Source organism: Polyodon spathula, chromosome 4 (assembly GCF_017654505.1).
Source record: "Polyodon spathula isolate WHYD16114869_AA chromosome 4, ASM1765450v1, whole genome shotgun sequence".
Taxonomy (NCBI): Eukaryota; Metazoa; Chordata; class Actinopteri; order Acipenseriformes; family Polyodontidae; genus Polyodon; species Polyodon spathula.
The window spans coordinates 5,854,046-5,874,215 of record NC_054537.1 but is presented as its reverse complement, the minus strand read 5'-3'; the positions used below and the strand labels follow the sequence as shown (position 1 = coordinate 5,874,215).

Genomic DNA, 20,170 nt, shown 5'->3' with positions numbered 1-20,170 from the left:
ATGACAGGTATCACATGAGTATTGATAATACTGTATTACTGCATTGGAGATGAAACAGGGACCTGTATTCATGGTATTATTGCATTAGTTTCATATGAAATAACTAAGGTCAACACGATGTAGCTTTAACAACTGTACCCCCCCCCCCCCCCCCCTTTACTTCTTTATCCTGTATTCTCTATACACTTGTCAAGCACTGTAGAAACACATTTGTTGAAGTGTGCATTCTTGCTAAACATTTTACTTGATGTTGCTAAGTCCTCCTGAAATCTAATTGCCTGCAGACTTTGAAATAAAGCTATGGTTTTCCCATTCCTAAAAATGTGGAATGACCCTTGATCGTAAGTTTAAAAGAAAGGCATGATGGATGGATTAATGTACTTGAGCCTGTAATACATTTGGAGACGTTTTGGTTATTAAAGGTTTACCGTAATTACATTAATATTAGATTGTATCTTATACATTACATTAAGTAATAGAGCTATGTATCATACAGAAATATGTTTTTGTCAAGTCCACACCCAGGCTAGTGTTTCTATCACGATAGTGTGTGTGTGTGTGTGTGTGTGTGTGTGTGTGTGTGTGTGATTCTCCCTGTCTGTGAGCTGTATACAGTAAAATAATCTATGGTAACAATTGGTATCTCTGAATATAATTTATTGGCAGTGAGTATATATTATTACATTGCGAGTCACCTTGGTAATTCTGAGTTTACTAAAAACAAAAATTCATGAAAACATTCTGCATAACAAAACACTCCTACAATCCTTTGTTGGAGCTTCTCAGTTTATCTTCCACAGGTCTTCCTCTCCTTATCCTTAAAATAAAAAAGGATACTTCCCAATATCCGATCGTATTACAAGCACTGAATCAAAGCTACACGCAGAGCAGAGCGCGCAGAGTCCGTTGCTGTTTTTGCCCAATCACAGTTCGAATTCCCCAGCACGCGCGCAGCGATTGTATGATTCTTTTCAAAGTGATCCGGTTAATGTTGATATTTTTGGCTTTACTTCTCTTGCCCCGCCTTCGTACAAGCTCTAATCCAGCTATCGTGTGCTTTTCAGAGAGTTTTTTTTTTTAAATTGGCCCCTCCTACCTAAAAACCTCTAATTTTGCCCCGCCCCCGGGTGGGTTGATTTTTTGTTCGTGGTCCTTGGTTTTTGTTAGAGACGCCGAGGGTCTCGCCGACATTTTACCCAGCTAAGCAGCATCAGAGCTGACGTGGCGGCTACGTGTGCAGCGGCTCAGGCCATCCACTCCTACCGTAATCAGTGACGAGCCCCACTACGTAAAAAACATCGGTAAGTTATTACAGTCATTACAAACAACAAGGGAGGCTTTTCAAGGGGAAAAGAAAGAGAAAAGACAGGGAAGGTGCCTTGCTGGTGACCCGGGGTTGGACATTTACGTGTGTCATTCAGTACACCATCAAAACAATAAACAATAACACGAGCAGGACTTTTTCCCCCTGAGTTTGCAGTTATTTTGATCAGGCTTTTGTGACTCCTTTGTTACTACATTCACTGGATTTTTGTTTATAAAAACTAAAATAGTTTACGGTTTGGGGATTTAAGTTTCTTTTTTATTATATGATTTTCAGTAAGGACATTACTTCAAACATCACGGACAGGGACTAGAGGTTTTGTAACTACATAATTTTCAGGGACAGATTATTGATAGTCCTTGTCGAGCTAACAGTAAGACAGTTCTACTACTATAGTTCGTTTAGAAAATGTATTCCGTTTAAATTGCTTTGTATTTCTTATTTAACCTTTATAGAATTAATATATACGTAAACGATGTTTTCACTGTTGACAAAATAAGATTGAGTTTAAATTAAACGTGACGTAATGTCTGGCTCTCTGGCATTTGGCTACGGCGTTTCAAATTTGAAGATTTGGACCGGATTTTTTATTTATTTATTTATTTTTTTTGTATCAATGTTGGAATGTTTACTAAACAGATAGCAGTTACATAGAACGTTAATAGCGACTACATTTAAAAAAGCATCTACAAAAAATAATAATGTAAATGAGTGGCGGTCAGTTATCGTAATGTGTATTGTATTGTGTTGGTGCTATAGTAAAACACATTTCCAGATATTTTTTAATTAATTTTTACTTTCCTTTAAGCTGGTTTGGCAAAGTGAATAGTTGTTTCTGTTTACTTTATTTTTTTTTTCCTTTTTTTTGTTAAAGCCGAACGATATATAGACGTGTATGGTTTAATCTTTTTAGATGCGATTACAGGTTTATTTTTAATGTTTTACTTAAAATGGCGGCAGCTGTTGTAAGAGGAAGGTTCCAGAAATGGCGCAGAGACTGTCTCCTCCCTTCTGTCCAAAACCCAGACTACACCCTGCCGAGGAGAATGTTATTATAGCAGTATTTCTGCAATAAAGCCAGAGCAAGTAAAGATTACAAAACATATGTTAAGTATCTACATTTATAAAATATTGTCTTTTGGAAGTTTAAATACATGCACGTAGTTAATGCCACTAGGCGCAATGCATCGAAAAAGCGGGCAACTGTGGCTGCAGAGTACTTGTGTTTTTGGTTTTGTTTTGTTGTTTGTTTGTTTTTTTTACACACAAATGTACAGCACTAGTTTTTCCATCTGCCTATAGTAATATTGTTTTAGTTAATTTGGTGATAAATCGTATATATCAGACTTGATATTCTACAACGTTTGTGTCATTTCGTTATTAAAATACAATCTGTAAATTTGGGGAATTTACAACCAGACAGAAGAATTTTGTATTGATTACGAAACCAAATGCATTCAGCATGAAGACGTTTAGCGTGGTGTTGCCAACAAACCCTGCAATATATAGTATGTAAAGATAACAATCAAAATAAACCTATTACCACAAAAAGAAACCTATGTATTATATTGAAAAAGGTAAACCATGGAGTAGACTGTTGTGCCACATCCAGCAGTTCTACTAACCTGGGAATGGAGTCCACAGGATATTTGAGTCTCATTGTATACTTCTATTATCACTGCCCCTCCCGGTGTTTTTTCTGCAGAAAAAAGTACATGTAAAGTGCGCCCTGTTTTCAAAACACTCTCTCCCTTCTGCCCACCTTTATGATCCTAGAAAACAGTTCTCCATTTATTGTATGTGCCGATATATATATATATATATATATAACATTTTTAATTAGATAAGTCTTGAGGTCATAATACCACAGTATCCTATCCAGAACTCCAGATGAAGTTTTGCTGTGGGCATAATACCACAGTAGTGATGTCAAAAAGTGAATTCCTCTAGAGGTAAATATACTTGAACTTTGACCCATTCAAATCCTTGAGACCATCACTTTCAATTCAAACACAATCTCTCGTTTTCAAAACTACTGCTGAACCTCGTCATCTTTAATAGCATCTCAAGGGTATCCATGTATTATTAAAAAAAAAAAAAAAAAAAAAAAACTAAGATGGGCCTCTTCAGTGTGTTACATGAAAACAATTCCATCTTGGGTTTCTGTGACAGTTTATAAATTACTCGACCTTCAGTCTCGTAATTTATGATGTCACAGAAACCCGAGATGGAATTATTTTCCTCTAACTCAGTGAAGTCCATCTATTATTCTGTATATATGAATTTTATATTTTAACATTAAATTATCAGTCAGTGTTAAAACTTTTAATATAAAGCTGTACAGATAAATACAGTAAGGAAATGCATTAATACGTTGTTTAATATTATAGGCACCTTTTTTTAGCGGTTGCTGCTGATGATGGTTCCAGTTGGATTTGTAGCGGGACTGGGGGGTTTATATTAACCTGTGTAGCTTCGACTGTTTCCTATTCTTTGTTTGATTGGCTGCAAAGACAACAGGGCTAGCCAGAAATTGGATAATGTTTGTTGGGTTGTTTTTTCTTGTGTGCAGTTTCCTAGTAACTGAAAACAGTGTATTCTGGGAGATGTAGTTGTTAGTGGAAGTTTTAGGGGAGGCAGACCAACTGTGCAGCAAAATTGCTATGTGTATTTTTACGCATTCAGTTTAAATTGAGTGAGTATTTCTGGTTTTCTGGTATGCAGCTTATCTGGACCGCTGCCTGTACCTGAGGTTTTTTGTGGTTTTGGCAGATTTACTATGTGGATAATAGTGCTATTAATTTAACCAAAAGTGCAACACCACCATTCTACCATTCTCCACTGCAACCTTGACCTCTGACCTAATATGGATTTCACTTAACTTTGTTTGCGATACTGGCTACTCGGTACACAGCTGTATTCTGTGATTCTGTGGTCAAGTTCAACTGTGGGTGTTGTACAAGAAAAAAACAACCCTTTCATGTCAGTAGTTTTATAAAACTACTGCTGCCATAGTGTTAAAGCCTTATGACATAGACTTCATATTTGCATGGTTATATGAACCCTGCATCTACATCTGTTTGTGACCATGACATTTTTGTCATGGCTTTATATGGCTGCCATATTGTGGTCATGGGGACTTTTTAACTTGGAGACAAACCCTTCACTGCTGCATTGCTTAAACCTCTTGCCATATCAATGAAACAGATTCTCTCAGAGTTACATTATAGATGGTGTTCCATTTAACTGCCATATTGTTTTAACCCCTGGATAGATCAATGATGGATATATTTTTTCACATTCAGCATCCCTTTTACTTTGTTTGCAAACCATTCAATCTGATATTACCATTTGATTAAGACTAATCATTTTGTTTTTGTTCACAAAAAATCAATTTTTAGTCATTCATGTAGCCTAACATAAACTCTTCCTTTTACTGAAAAAAAAAAAAACAATATAAGTTACTATTAGTGAATTGTAACTATTTTTTTCACACTGGTCATCCATTGCTTCCACAAAAAAACAACTGTGAAATATGTTTGGTAGGATAAGAGTGTTTAGAGACAGGAGAGTTAACAGATGGCACCAAGAACAGGACCACTTTTCTGTTAATCACTCCTAATCTCCAGTGCTGCTAATTTATATCTTTCATAAGCACTCAAAATCATCATTAAAAAAACAAATGGGTGGTTCCCTTCTTTACTGATGTTATGAGTTGAAGTTTTAATACAGTAGAAACATCTGAACATATATACAAGAAACAGAATGTGTGATACATAATGATAAATACATTTATAATTATAACACATACATGTATTAAGTCATCATAAAAATTGACATTTATGGCTTGATTCACAGACTACCTAAATTTGCATTACATAATCCAAGAATCTAGCCATGTTATTTAAGTAGCAAAACAGTAATATTTGTTTGATATAAAAAAAATGGAAATTGCAAGCATGAAAATGAAATGGCACATTGGGTTTCTGCTTTTGAAATGTCTTGTTTGTTTGTAAACTAAAAAGGTCTGCAATGCTGTAATAGTGAAACAGTACTTTATGACCCTACAATAAGGACTGACAATTTTAACAGTGCCTACTGGTTATGTTTATGTGCACAATCGTCTTGCCTAAATTCTACACTTTTATGCAAGTTAATTACAGCTAATATAATCTACATCATCATTTATTAGAAAAAAAATAAGACCGTGTTCAACTTAAATCACCTGTTTTCATAGAATGGGAAACATTAAAAATAAATAAATGCTTGCCCCACCCCCCATTATTATTGCAGTATGACTAAGAAGCAACATGAATAAAAAAATGGGGGGGGGGCAAGTTTACACCGTGTATATTGTTTAACTTTTATAGTAATAATGGCCCCTGCTTCTTTATTCATGTTGCTAGTAGTTCATGCTGCAATAGAAATGGGGGACCGTGTTTGCCCCAGTTGTGTATTGTTTACCTTAGCCATTCTTTCGCTATTGAATCTTTACAGGTCTGATCCTTTTTGTATAATTTGGCCCCTTTTGTAGATGTTGCATCTTTATATGGTTGAACCCTTTATGCTAACTTGGCCATTTTATACACACAGGATGTTTTTGGACAGTAAAATGTACACATCAGAGAGCTATAAGCTGGCAGGTGCTTGGTAACAAGATTCTAGGACATTATTAACTGTTGACGTTCACCTCAAGACAAATGGTGGCAATATAGTAAAGTTAATGCCAATTGAAGACTAATTAAAATTAAAAAAAAAATATATATATATATATATATATATATATATATATTTATGAAATGCATACATACAGTGCCGTGAAAAAGTATTCGCCCCCTGTCGGATTTTGTGCATTTTTGCACATTTTTCACATTGAATTTGGCGAGATCTTTTTGTGGATTGTAGTGGTATATAGAGGGAGTCTCAGAGGAAAATTGACACCAGAGTTTGGTGGTGCTTTCGTTTGTTTGGTGTGCAAGGTAATAAAACATGCACTCTTCAGGTGTGAAAAAGTTAACCCCCCACCCCAGTTAACTCAACCCAATTAAAGGCATAATTAGGGTCAGCTGTTTGAATACTTTGGTTAACAAGCAGGCCTGTTTTGGGCCAGCCCTGCCCAATATAAATCTTACTAATTTTGGCCCTTACCATCAGAGTGAAGTTGTCAGCACACAAGTTCTAGAGGCACATCATGCCACGATCAAAAGAAATTCCTGAAGACCTGGAGAAAAAATGTTAATGCTTATCAGTCTGGAAAGGGTTACAAAGCCATTTCTAAGGCTCTGGGGCTCCACCAAACCAAAGTCAGCCATATTAGGCAAATGGAGAAAGTATAGGGACAGAAGTGAATCTTCCCAGGAGTGGCCGTCCTGCCAAAATCTCTCCAAGAGTAAGGCGTTAAATCGTCCAGGAAGTCACAAAGAACCCTATAACAACATCCAGGGATCTGCAGTCCTTTTTCGACTCTGCTAATGTCAGTGTTCATGACTCCACCATCAGAAAGACACTGGGCAAAAATGGGATTCATGGTAGAGTAGCAAGGCGGAAACCACTGCTCACTAAGAAGAACATGAATGCTTGTTTTAAGTTTGTCAAAAAGCAGCTGGATGATCTTCAAGAGTTCTGGAACAATGTTCTATGGACAGATGAGTCAAAAGTGGAACTTTTTGGCCAGCATGAGCCCCGTTATGTCTGGCGAAAACCAAACACTGCATTCCACCGTAAGAACCTCATACCAACGGTCAAGCATGGTGGTGGTAGTGTCATGATTTGAGGATGCTTTGCTGCATCAGGACCTGGACGACTTGCCATCACTGAAGGAACCATGAATTCTGCTCTGTATCGGGGAATTCTACAGGCCATCCGTCCGTGAGCTGAAGCTGAAGTGCAGCTGGGCATGCAGCAAGACAATGATCCGAAACATACAAGCAAATCTACATCAGAATGGTTGAAAAACAAGGAATTTAAAGTTTTTGAATGGCCTAGTCAAAGTCCAGACCTAAAGTTCACTGATGTTGTGGCAAGACCTGAAACGAGCAGTTTATGCTCTCAAACTCACCAATGTCACTGAGTTGAAACAGTTCTACATGAAGGAGTGTGTCAAAATTCTTCAAAATTCTGTGATCAACTAATCAATAACTACAGGATGCGTTTGGTTGCAGTTATTGCTGCTAAAGATGGCGTGACCAGTTATTGAGTCTGGGAGCGATTACTTTTTCACACAGGGGGCATTGGGTGTTGTATAACTTTCTTTAATAAATAACTGAAATCAATATAAATTTTGTGTTATTTGTTCACTCAGGATCCCTTTTATCTAATATTAGATATATAATATAATAATATATATATATATATATATATATATATATATATATATATATATAATATATAATATATAATCTATGTGTCCGTTTGTCTCAATCCATTTGTTGTCTCATTTTCTGTACATGTGCGGGGTAACGCTATCAGCCTCATGTGGCGTACAGCAGCTGGGATACTTATCTTACTGAACTTTATAGTTTTAGAAGTAGAGCAGATAAGCAGAAATATATTTTTTGTGTTCCTTTTAGTCCAATGACCATGGAAACTGTGGTTGACTCTCAGCAGGACGGAAGTGCTAGCGATTGTGTTGCTGACAGAGAAGCAATCCTGAGCCAGTCTACTCACTCTCCAGTTTCAACAGTTACACAGGTAAATAAGCAAAATGAGCAAAGGAAAAAGAGGAAACTAGAAAATAATCTTTGAACTCTATTTTTCCTAAAATATATTTTTTTCCTTCTCTGCTTTAAAAAAGCCCCCCTGTATTTGAACTTGAGGTGTGTGCATCTATATTTCCACTGGTGTGAACTCTGGTTGATTTTCCTAAGAGTTTTGTTTTTTTCTAACCCATAAACCCAATTTTCCCATTTTAGTGTAGTTTTAGTTTTTTTACACCAAGCTTCTGTCTATTTGTATTCTTTTAGCCCTGCTTCCTTTTCCACAATATACACTAACAGCTTTCCTCTATTAGCTGGCCAGTTAACCATATTGTTATCACAGTAACCAGATAAGCCCCCCCCCCCAAAAAAAAAGACATTAAACATGTAAGAACATGATACACCACAGCTTTTGATTTATGTAGTTGTTGACATGAAAAAAGCATCCAAAAAGAAAACACTTTTTTTAAAGTTATTGGTTTATAAAGCAATTGTCTATAATAGTGAACATTTGTTTTAAATGGCAGTAAATATTCCAAATTCTAAAATATTTCTCGGCAGGCCTTACATTTTCCAAACTTTTGCTTAGCTTTCTAACTGATTCAAGCAGACATTTGACTCAAATCTGAGAAAATAAATTGTATCCTTGATTCAATCAGCTGAAAAAGTTAACACTGCAGCCCTTTTTATGTATTGCATAAATAAGCTTACTGTACCAGCAATCCATTTCCTTTTAGGGGACCAAACTGGTCTGTTTTGTGGAGAGGAGCAAACAACCTGATTACCACCCATACCTTCCTCTTTCAACCCAAAGTCTGAAGTGAACTTCACAGGGTCTTTAGACTGCCAACACCCACAACTACTTTAAGATGCCTCTACATCAATACCAGAATTTAAACTAAAGATCCTTTTTCTTTCCTTCTGAAATTGTCCAACAATTTCTCAGGGAAATTTGTTGGTGACGTCCGGTACAACGTGTGTGTGTGTGTGTGTGTGTGTGTGTGTGTGTGTGTGTGTGTGTATATAATATATATATATATACACACACATATATATATATATATATATATATATATATATATATATATATATATATATATATATATAATATAAGCTTTTTAACCTCTTATTTAAGATCTGAAATTATAATTGACGTTTTAATATAAATAAAACATATGCAATATTACCTTCTCAGTGCCCTCTTAATGTACAGTCCAAGTTTAGCTTGCATATTTTTTGAAAGTTAAGCACCTATTCTTAATTATATGATGTAGTATTACACTAATCCAGACATCAGGTGGACACCAACTTCTGTGTCTTGGGCTCTCAATCTGGAAGAAGAGGGTAATTTGACCTTTGCTGGTATTGCAACCCTTCTCATATGATTCCTCCTCTTCCAGATTCACTTCCTACATTCTGTACCAAGGTGATGGAAGAAGGAACATGCAACCTTCTCCTTGGCCACTCTACAAACCACTTTAGAAACTCACACACAAAATATTGATTGAATTAACGGTAATTACATGGTTCCTCTGAAAATTGTTAGTCTTGTACAGCTAACTGTGTCTGAGATCACATAGCTGTGGTTTTATTTAGAACATCTATTAAAAGTATTTGGCCTTTACAGATTTACTTGGCATGGCTGATTACTGTATGTGATTTATAGTAATTGAAAATGTAATTTTCTTTTTAAATTGTTTCAGGTTTCTGGAGCAGTAGGAGGATCTCCAGCTGTAACCGTGGTTCAGTTACCAGGTGGACAAACAGTACAAGTTCAAGGAGTCATTCAGGCAACACAACAATCAGTCATTCAGTCACCACAAATACAGACTGTTCAGGTAAACCAGGGATTTGAACCCTTTGAATACCACAATTTTCCCCCTAATTTTGTGGAGAGAAATACCATTTACAATGCACTTATTTAGGAACTTGGTTGTACAGGAACATAAAAAATTAGTAGTTTTAAGTCCTATAAAATTCAAATTTGTAATTCTGATTCAAGTATACAAAAATTAAGTGCTGTTTTTTTTTACAATTGAAGTTTGTGTGCCCATTAGTGATTTTTTTTTTTTTTTTTAAAAGCTCAAATACACTAAATTAATATTCACATTACCAGAAACAACGCTTCCATCTGAACCATTTGTACTAGACACGAGTACTACTTGACTGGATCTGTCCGAATTAGTGGTTTCAGATTAATGCTACTCAGTTTAACCTTCACAGAACTGGGATTTTGCAGTGTTAATCTATTACACCTTTCACATAAACGAGTTATAACGGCTGAGAACTGGCACTGCACTGACGCTGAATTTTGGTCTGTGTGAATTGCCTATACCGCCACAGAGCTGTCATTTTATGCTGTCTCTGAACCACCTTGAGACTGGTTCGGAGACGGCAATGAATTGTCATAACTCCTGTGTGAAATGCTATGCCGCCACTAAAGTGCTATAGTGGGTGTGGATTGAAAGTGAACATCCCACGTGACTGCATGTATACTGTACGTGTTGGGTATTTTTGTCATTGGTGCTACACGCTTACATTTTTTTCAAATATAATGGCTGATCAAGAACAAGGTAGTAATTGGAGGCTGAAATGAATTAAGGAATTGTTAACTTTACAGGCTGACGAAGGTGAATTTACAAATAGAAGGGAAGGTACGTGATGCTGTAATTTATGGGTGAATCACCGTTGCCATGAAAACGATCTGTTGACTGACAGGTTTGAAAGTTGTACTGTCATGATCCCTTTGGCTGTGTGAAAGGGTTATGATGGTATTGTGGCGGTGCCCACGGGTTCCTACCAATGGTACTTTTTACATGTTACAGGGACAAAGCCTCAGTAGCGGCAAAATGTAAGTCAAAAAAAAAAATAAAAAATAATATATATATATATATATATATATATATATATATATCACGTGCACGTTCGTGCAATTCTGTGCTGTGTGAAAAATTATTTAAAAATACACACTTAAAAATCTGTGAGATGGCTCAGTAGCGGCATTTGTGTGTGAAAGAGGATGATAAGTCTTTAATGTTAAACATATACCTTACTGTAGATATTTATAATTGTTGACCTGCACTTTTGACAAATTGTTGATCATGAAGCAGGAAATTGGGTAAACAAAGATCTGAAATATTAATTTTTCTTCTATTTCATTCATTTTACATTTTATATCAAACTTCTGATGGAATACAAATTTACCTATAGATATTGGTCTTTTTGATTACAAAAAAAAAAAAGTCAAATATTCAGGATTGCATTTTTTTCTCCATATTCTTCTTCTTATTGTTATAGATAGCTGCAATAGCAGAGACAGATGAGTCACAATCAGCAGAAGGTGTTACAGACTCGAAGAAAAGAAGAGAAATTCTCTCAAGGCGACCATCTTACAGGTGAGGAGTTTGTTTGTATGTATGTATGTATATCCCGATTTACCCACAATTCTATAGTTACTGCTTTCTCCCACCTTAACTAGAAAGCTACATTTGTACTACTATATACACACACATGGATGAAGGCTATACTTGCATCCTGAGCCATTCTATAAAAAAAGGCATACTACCACAGCAGTGACATAAATGATAAATATATTTGAACTTTGACCCATTCGACTCCTCTTTCAAGTCAAACATGTCTCATTTTCAATTGCTCGACAACGCCCACAGTACAGAAATGTTCATTAATGATCAACAAAATGAGTGTGTTAAAAAAAAATTTAAAATAAAAAAATATGTAAAGCTGGTACATTCTTATCTCAGAGAAACTGGAGAAACGGTTAACGACATAGAACATCTGTACAGCACTGGAACACTACGTTTAAAAAAACAAACTAATGCTGAACCTCGTCTTCTTTTAATAATAGCATCATATGGGTATCCATAAAAAATAATATATGGGTCTCTTCATTCGTGTGTGTGTTATATGTTCCTGTCCAGTTTTGGTTTCTAATTCTTCCTCATGTACACACAAATGTCATCCTTACGTACATTTCTATGTGCTGTTATCCACAGTAATGAAACTAGACACCTGGTTGTCTCACTTTATTGAAGGTTATCTTGGTAACTACTTGTCCAATTTTCCTGAAACAATGAATGGCCATTTCCTGGATAATATTTCTATTTTTATTTTTCCTTATTTGCAGAAAAATTCTTAACGAATTATCTTCAGATACACCGGGTGTTCCAAAGATTGAAGAGGAGAAGTCAGAAGAAGAGGTTACACCTTCAAACATAGCAACAATGGCAGTGCCAACGTCCATCTATCAGACCAGCACTGGGCAATACAGTAAGCTGAACAATTTTCTTAGTAAAGCGAAGAACAGACAGGTCTTTGTGTCATTTGCTTAAAAGGATTCCCTACTGTCTTTAAAGAGTAAGTAGCAGGGTTCCAAAAATATAGCATTCTATGCCCTCCTGTATTGCGTCACATCCTAACAATGTTTTACACTTTTAAACATTAAAGTCTGTTTCACACTTGTTTCAGAATGTTCACTCTAGTACACTGGGGTTTGAGATCTGTCCTCTAAATCGCTGCAATGTAAAATAAATAAATAAAAATAAAAGCTCTAGCTTTGATGTTCCGTACCACATCACGGATTGTTATTGGTGTGTTACCTGTTTGACAATGTAGGCAATAATCCTTACACTGTCAGTGCACTAGAGCAACCATTTTGAAAAGAGCTTTGAAACACTATAAAGTTTTAAGTGTAAAAAGTTGTCAAGAATGTTAACAATGAAAAGAAATGACAGATACGTTATTTAACCAGCTATAGCAACACGTGGGGACGTGTAACGCTATGTTTTTCGGAGCCCCGCTACTTACTATTTAAAAGCCATAAACTTGACCCCATGTTTTACATATATGCATATTTAACAGAGATAAATGTTTATGTAATAAAGTGCTCCACCATTGCTTTCTTTTACAACAATGTGTAAGAATCTAAAACATGCTATGTTACAGCTGCCATCGATCAGTATGCCTTGTAGGATGTTGTAAATATCCGGTTCACACACCATATAAATGAGGCGAGTGCACTTGCAAATTGCATTGTGAACACAAACTAACTGGGTCTTGAAAAAAATGGAAAAGGACAAAAAAAAAACAAAAAAAAACTTTAGCCGGCATCCAAAACGAACTCTGACCGTTGTTTCTTTCAAACTAAATGAACCAGGCCGAGTCAGTCTGAAACGGACCCAGTGTGAATGCAGCCTTAGTTTTCGGGAAAGTCCTAAATCTTTAAGTACTGTTTTATGCATGTGAATATGTGGGTAGGAATACTTTTAGTTATTTCTGTATCAGTCATTGATCCCATCTTTAAAAAAAAAAAAAAAAACGCCACACAATGGAATGCCAAACATCTGGAAAGATGAATCAGTGTTATTATTTGTATTCCTTAAAGTGCTGGAATTGCAGGAACTAAACTGAATCATCAATATTACTCATTATCTGAATAATGCCTTGAGTAATGTTAGTATTGATACAGCATGATTATCTATTTTATTTATTTATTTATTTTTTAAAGATAACATTGGATGTAGACAGTTTTATTTATCACTGGACAATTTGTGTGTTTTTTAGTTGCAATTGCCCAAGGGGGGACAATCCAGATTGCCAATCCAGGATCTGATGGTGTTCAGGGACTACAGACATTTACCATGACAAATTCAGGAACCCCACAGCCTGGGGCTACAATTTTGCAGTATGCCACACAGTCAAGTGATGGAACCCAGCAGTTCTTTGTACCCGGCAGCCAGGTGGTTGTACAAGGTATGTACAGTTGTTTGTTAACTATTATGTTTAAGTGGTATCTGTGCAGTACAATCTATTTAATCAGTCTGTCTATCTTTTATATATCGCCTTTCATAGTGGACCAACATTACAAAGCACTTTACAAGATGCAGTAACAACACGAAAATCCACAATACTTTAAATACAGAGAAATGCATAATATATGATATACAGTAAAAAAAAAACTCAAAACAATACATAATACAATACAATGAAAAATGCATAATACATGAAATACAGAAAAAAAAAATACATCAAATACAGTGAAAAGTGCATAATACATGAAATATTAGCAACAACACAGCAGCTAATAGTAGATACCACACTTAAAGAGCATGGAAAGCAAGCGAGAACAAGTGGGTCTTTAGAGTTGATTTAAAGCCTGCGACAGTGGGAGCTGGGAAGCATGTGGTAACTGCATTCTATATAATGTACTTCATTTGACCCATTTGAATTGTGAACCAAGTTTCACGCAGCTTTTTAATGATTTGTTTTTGTAGTGTAGCAGGATTTGAACACAAACAAGTTGACTTTGAGCAACACCTAGAGCTGACGGCAACATCAAAAGTACTGCACTGACCTAATACAGTATAATATTTTCTTTGTACATTAAAAGTGCTAACACAAAAGCAGTACAGCTATCATTGCCATCTACAGTAGTGGATGATCTCTGTGTGAGGGGGGTGGCTCCAGTCACAAACCATGCTATTGACTTTGTAATGCCAGTGATGTCATTGTGATGTCAATGCCCTTAATTGTAATCCTACACATACTTACTGATTGGGAGCATTTCATGTAGAAAGCAGAAGGAGAGGGTTCCTCTTGGAATAAAACAGATAAATGGCTGTAACAGGGGATGAAACAGAATTTGGTAGGTGATTGGCATTTTATTTTGAAGATTTTAATTTTAGTAACATGTTCTCTACATTGTTTACATATCAGTGTGGTGTATCTTGATGCTGTCATGTCTTTTGTGTAAAGCAATGAAAGTGTTAAGAACAGTTTTGTTATTAAATTATGAATCTTGAGCCATGTGTAGATGTTTTTAGAAAGCATTTGAACATTGTTTTACTATTCTTAGGGTTTTTTAATGAATTAGCATGCCTTTGTTCATTTAAACTCTATACTTCTTTTTTTTTTTCCTGAACAGAATAAATGTAAAAATGATCATGTGTGTCTGTGTGTGTGTGTGTGATCACAGCACTGTCATTTTATTTGGAAAATGACAGCTTTGAGGATTACAAAAAAAAAACAAAAACAATCAGAAGAAAGTGAAAAGCAGGTAGCACTTTGTATTTTAAATAACTTTTTGACACTTGCCAATTTTAACATTTGTTCTGCAAGACATGCTTTTTTTGTAATGTTTTCACCTAACAGTTTATGAATTAAGAATAGGAGTTTATTGCAAAAAAAGTGTAAATGTTAGAGCTGCTGTTACTGTTACTCTTCCTCTTAATCTGAAGTGGTTAAATGCTCAGCACATTTCACATGACTGACGTCACTAGGCTTCCTGGAATCGGTTCTCAGCAGGGAGACGTAAATGTTAAACAGCAAATATGGTGTACATTGACGTCAGTCTAGTCATGCTGGGATTACAGGCAGTTCCTTTTGCAGGAGCCAGGCACTGCTGCCAGATTTAACCATTTGCTGTAAATCATCTACATCTCTTTGCAGTCTTTAGAACTTGCTGGTGCTTTCCTTAATAAATTGCAGCTGTTTTTAGTGGCTTTACATTTCCAGTAAACTGTAGCACAAATTTATGATGTATTTACATGTGTTTATTATTTTATTTTTTTAAGTAGCCTTTTGTAAAGGTTGTAAACCTGGAAGCTTGCTGTTAAGCTATTTAAATATAAGCCTGTTAGTGTTAATATACACTCAAACCAATTACCAGTTGTGATTTTTTTATTTGTCTCAAATTATTTTGGTCGGTAGACACAAATTGATTGTTTTTATATGTTTCAGTAGTCCTTTTATTCTTGAATGTTTTTGACTATCAAAAGTTATTTTGTTATGGGAAGCATTTTTTAAATAATCTAAGTTAGGCCTGATAGTTTTGTTTTAGTGGTGTACTCTGTTCTCTGTTAACTGCTAAGGAATAAGAGGCCAGAACATTAATGAAGCCTTTTCCTTGATTGTTGATTGCTAGTATGCATACAGGATACTGTAACTGTTAAACCTTAGTCTATTCTTTGTGGAACAATTCAGGGAGCTGTTCTAGCATCCTGAAGTTAGTTACTACTGACAGGTGTGTAAATATCTTATAAGTTACAGTGGAAATCAATAACTATATTGCAGTTCTACTGCACTAGATTCAACATTTATTGCATAATTGTTTTTATTGCTGTGGTTTAATTGAAGTCCTACTGTATTAATTAATTGTACTATGACTTTGTGGCTGTTGTCTCGTTACAGTGCAATCTGAAAAAGATTCTAAATCTCTTGTCGTCTTGCTGGAAAATGGAGAAATAAGCCAATAGTAGTTTGTTAATAGTACACAATAATACAAGAGTACCGCAACACTGCCCTTCCACAAATACGTATTCATGAAACTTAATAAAACGTGGTGGAAATTGCTGTATGGAATTTTGTTCTTTCAGTTTTATGCCACTTCTGAGGAATGACATTTTAATAATTTTACTCAACAGTAATTTATGTCACAAATTATCTGGTAATTCCTTATCAGTCGTGCCATAGAACTGATAGAATAGTAACCTTTATTTATTCTGCTCTGATATGTTAATATGTTTTATTTTTATCCAGATGTATGCTTTTTGTCCCTACTCTATAGCTATACTTCAGTTTTAGTATCTTTTTTCAACTAGCAGTACCTACTACAACAGTAAAGGCCAGATCTCTTGTAACTTCAGGTTTCACCAAGAAAATTGCATTATTACACATGCAAAAAAACAACACCAAACACCATAATTATTTTGGTGTGTGTTTTAATGGAATAGGAATATTGCAAATGAAATGCTAGAATTATAATCACAATGGTACTGGTTTGGTGCTGTGCAATATTAAAATGATCTGTACAAGAAAATGTAATTTTTTTTTAATATTCTTTCAGCTGCCACTGGGGATATGCCAACCTACCAGATCCGGACACCAACTTCAAGTTTGCCCCAGGGAGTGGTGATGGCAGCCTCGCCGGGATCATTACACAGCCCACAGCAGCTTGCAGATGAGGTAACGCGGAAAAGGGAACACAGACTCATGAAAAACAGGTATGGGCTCCCACACATGCAAGTTACATGAATAAGATAGTGACATTGTTAACCTAATATTAAATATATGTTCTCTTCCAGTAACATGTCTTTTAAATAATAAAAAAATAAACTGAACTTAGCTCTGAAATGGGCCCCTGAACTTTCTTATAAAGCAACAGTTGTGAAGAGAATGGCAGCAAACTAGGTTGTGGTATGGAAGACAACACAAAATGATAGCTGAAATAGTAAAAAAAACAAAAAAAAACAAAAAAAAACTCATTCTGCACCTGTGTCTTGTACGTTTTCAAGATTCCACTGAACCTTTTCCCATTTGCCAGCATTGAGTCATGCCTTCTGTCTACTTTTTCACCCAATCCATGCATTCCCTGCTCCAGAATATCCATGCCTTCCTCTCTTGTAGAATCTTTGTTTCCTTTCTGTGGCCACGGTAGTTTTCTTTCTGTTTCTTTTCATGTAAGTTTCTCTTAAATATGTTGTTTTTTAATGTGGCTGTGACGATTCTTTGTGCTGGAACCTTGTGCTTGAATTTATTGCATGCAGCCCCGTCTGCATTTGGGGATTTAAAAATATTGCCTGTCTTGCCAATAATCTGGACCTAATATTAACTGTTTATTGAGCAGAAACTAATATTCAGCTAAATGTATCCAAACATGGAGAAACTTCGATAAACAGGACAAATTCATTGAATTCTGAAAATAGTGAGAAAGAATATAGCCTAGATTTTTTTCTGTCTTGTGTTACAAGTAGGGATTTATTTAACACTTCATTTTTTGTTTTATGTTGTGATGTTCATGGTATTTGTGTTGCCTATTGCCAAGTTTGTTATTAAACACCGAAAGAAGTGGATGGTAAAAAGTAACTTCTGTGGATTAGGCTGGTTCAGTGGGCTTTTTTTTCTCCTGGATTCTTTTAGTCACATTTGTTGTGTTGGTTCCAGGGAGGCTGCTCGGGAGTGCCGCAAGAAGAAGAAAGAATACGTCAAATGTCTTGAAAATCGTGTGGCTGTGCTTGAAAATCAAAACAAGACCCTCATTGAGGAACTCAAAGCTCTAAAAGACCTTTACTGCCATAAAACGGAATAACCACCATTTTGGCCTTTGTACAAAAAGACTGATCTAGGCTTGAGAGGAAGTGGTTCAATAGACTGTAGACTTGGGGCAAAGACACTTTTCAGTATCTTGCACTCCATCTCAATGTTGGCTTACTATTTCAAAGTACTTTTTGAATTCTCTTCAGAATGTTGGTAGCCACTGATCATGTCCATGTTTATAACAGTCATCTTTGACACTTTTCCAACATCTGCAGAGTTAAGGCTGCTTAATTCTTCAAATATGCGACTCTCACTCAGTGATTTGTATTTTCTCGAGTCATGTGACTGTCTAGCAATCCAAGGGCAATTGCCAGAGTTTTTAAATTCTCAACTCCAGCTGGTTGCGTCTCCCAATAGTCACATGACTTAAGTATGAACCAGCTTTTTTGCATGTAAATATTGTGTGCTGCCCCTGTCACTTCTGCTCTTTGCAGGGACGCTGCCAAAGAGTGCCGCCGTCGGAAGAAGGAATATGTAAAGTGTTTGGAGAGTCGTGTTGGAATGCTGGAAGTCCAAAACAAGAAGTTAATTGAGGAACTTGAAAGCCTGAAAGACATTTACGGTGGAAAAACAAATTAGTCGCTTTATAGGGTGTGTTAAAGCAGTTTAAAAAAAAAAAAAATGCTGTCTTTGTTTTTCTCATCTCCACTATATTACATATCCATACTTCTTATTGGGTAACCCATTGTTTAACTTTGAAACACTTAACGCTGTGAAAAGTATATATATATTATATATATATATATATATATATATATATATATATATATATATATAATATAGATAATTATACATAACATTATTGTATGTAATACATAACACATATACACGCACAACCTGGCTAGATATGTTGCATTGTCAGGCATTTAATATTTTACATGTTTATCACCAGGTGTCCTGAATGACACATGTTTTACATGCTTTGAATTTTTTACATACCAATTACCAAATAATAGGTATAACAATGCAGGCTAACCCTTTCAAATAGGGTTTAAATTGCAATACTCAGCCAGTGTTTGTTTTTATGTTTGTTACCCTAATAATAATACATATTGCAGGTCAACCACACTTATATTGGTTTCTGTAGGTTTTTATTTTTACTTAGACAGATGCTACACATTTCAGGACAATCTTAAACTGCAAATACAGAAAAACTCACGAGGACTGACCTGCAGTAGGTTAAAAGAAATATCTTTTGTTAAACCAGCAAATTAAATGTACCTCCAAGAGGATTTTTGTATTAAAAAAGTGTTATTGGCTATATTTAAGAGAATTTTTATTAATCATTTTCATTAAAAGTGTAAGGGAATTGAACCTAATTTCATTGATATGTTTTTGTTCTGTTTGTAGGTTTGTGTTTCTTTCCATATTTCTGTCATTTAAAACATGTTTCAATAGAGCCACATTGTCTACAGTAGGTGTCTGGATGAATTCATTACATATCTAATTGAAACATTAGTCCGCTTACCTGAAGAGTAATTCCTTACATCCAGATCATTAAAGGTTTGTTTAGAATCATGAGGAATGCTTTATTTTACATTATTGCGATGTGGTTGTCCTTTCTTGTAAATGCCTCTACATTCAAGTAAAAAGAAATCCAGGCTCCAGATGTTGGTGAACTTGAAGGCCTTGTATGAGTATTCATATTGGGTTGGAGTTTGTAGCCAGAGACATGTGGAATACTTAGATTTTACCTGGGATATAGTATGAATAATATTAATAATACTTTAAACCTTTTTATCGCCAACTGATTAAATGGGTTTATGTTAACAAAAGTAGGGTTTAACATCTTTTCTAAATGAAAAAGAAAGTTATTTGCCGATTACATTGCTCATTCTGATCACATTATTTTACAATAAGGAAATAGTACACACCTTTTTCCAAACTTGATTTTGGTTCTTTTTACTCCACCTTTAAAAGAAGGCAGAAGGCCGTGCAGCGTATATAAAGTGCAAACATGGGCTTGGTACAGCATTTTTAAAATGTCTTTAAGATTTTATGTGGGAAAGTATTCCACTCTACCTTATGGAATAACATTTTT

The 20,170-nt window shown here is 35.4% G+C and overlaps 1 protein-coding gene across 4 annotated transcripts; it reads left to right on the top strand.

Annotated features, from left to right (window-relative positions):
• Nucleotides 1–1,170: 1,170 nt before the first annotated feature.
• Nucleotides 1,171–18,803, top strand: LOC121314088 (cAMP-responsive element modulator-like). Of its 4 annotated transcripts, none has more exons than XM_041246933.1 (8): nucleotides 1,171–1,301; nucleotides 7,894–8,014; nucleotides 9,723–9,857; nucleotides 11,317–11,414; nucleotides 12,164–12,306; nucleotides 13,600–13,788; nucleotides 16,880–17,036; nucleotides 18,564–18,803. In XM_041246933.1, the coding sequence occupies exons 2-8, from the start codon at nucleotides 7,898–7,900 to the stop codon at nucleotides 18,706–18,708; spliced, it is 984 nt and encodes a 327-aa protein (XP_041102867.1). In that variant the 5' UTR covers nucleotides 1,171–1,301; nucleotides 7,894–7,897; the 3' UTR covers nucleotides 18,709–18,803. The 4 variants fall into 4 exon arrangements, with proteins under 4 accessions (XP_041102867.1, XP_041102866.1, XP_041102870.1 ...); XM_041246932.1 differs by lacking the exon at nucleotides 18,564–18,803 and adding an exon at nucleotides 17,977–18,500 and having other exon boundaries at nucleotides 1,173–1,301; XM_041246936.1 differs by lacking the exons at nucleotides 1,171–1,301; nucleotides 7,894–8,014; nucleotides 9,723–9,857; ... (1 more) ...; nucleotides 12,164–12,306; nucleotides 13,600–13,788 and adding an exon at nucleotides 14,573–14,680.
• The last annotated feature ends 1,367 nt before the right edge of the window (nucleotides 18,804–20,170 follow it).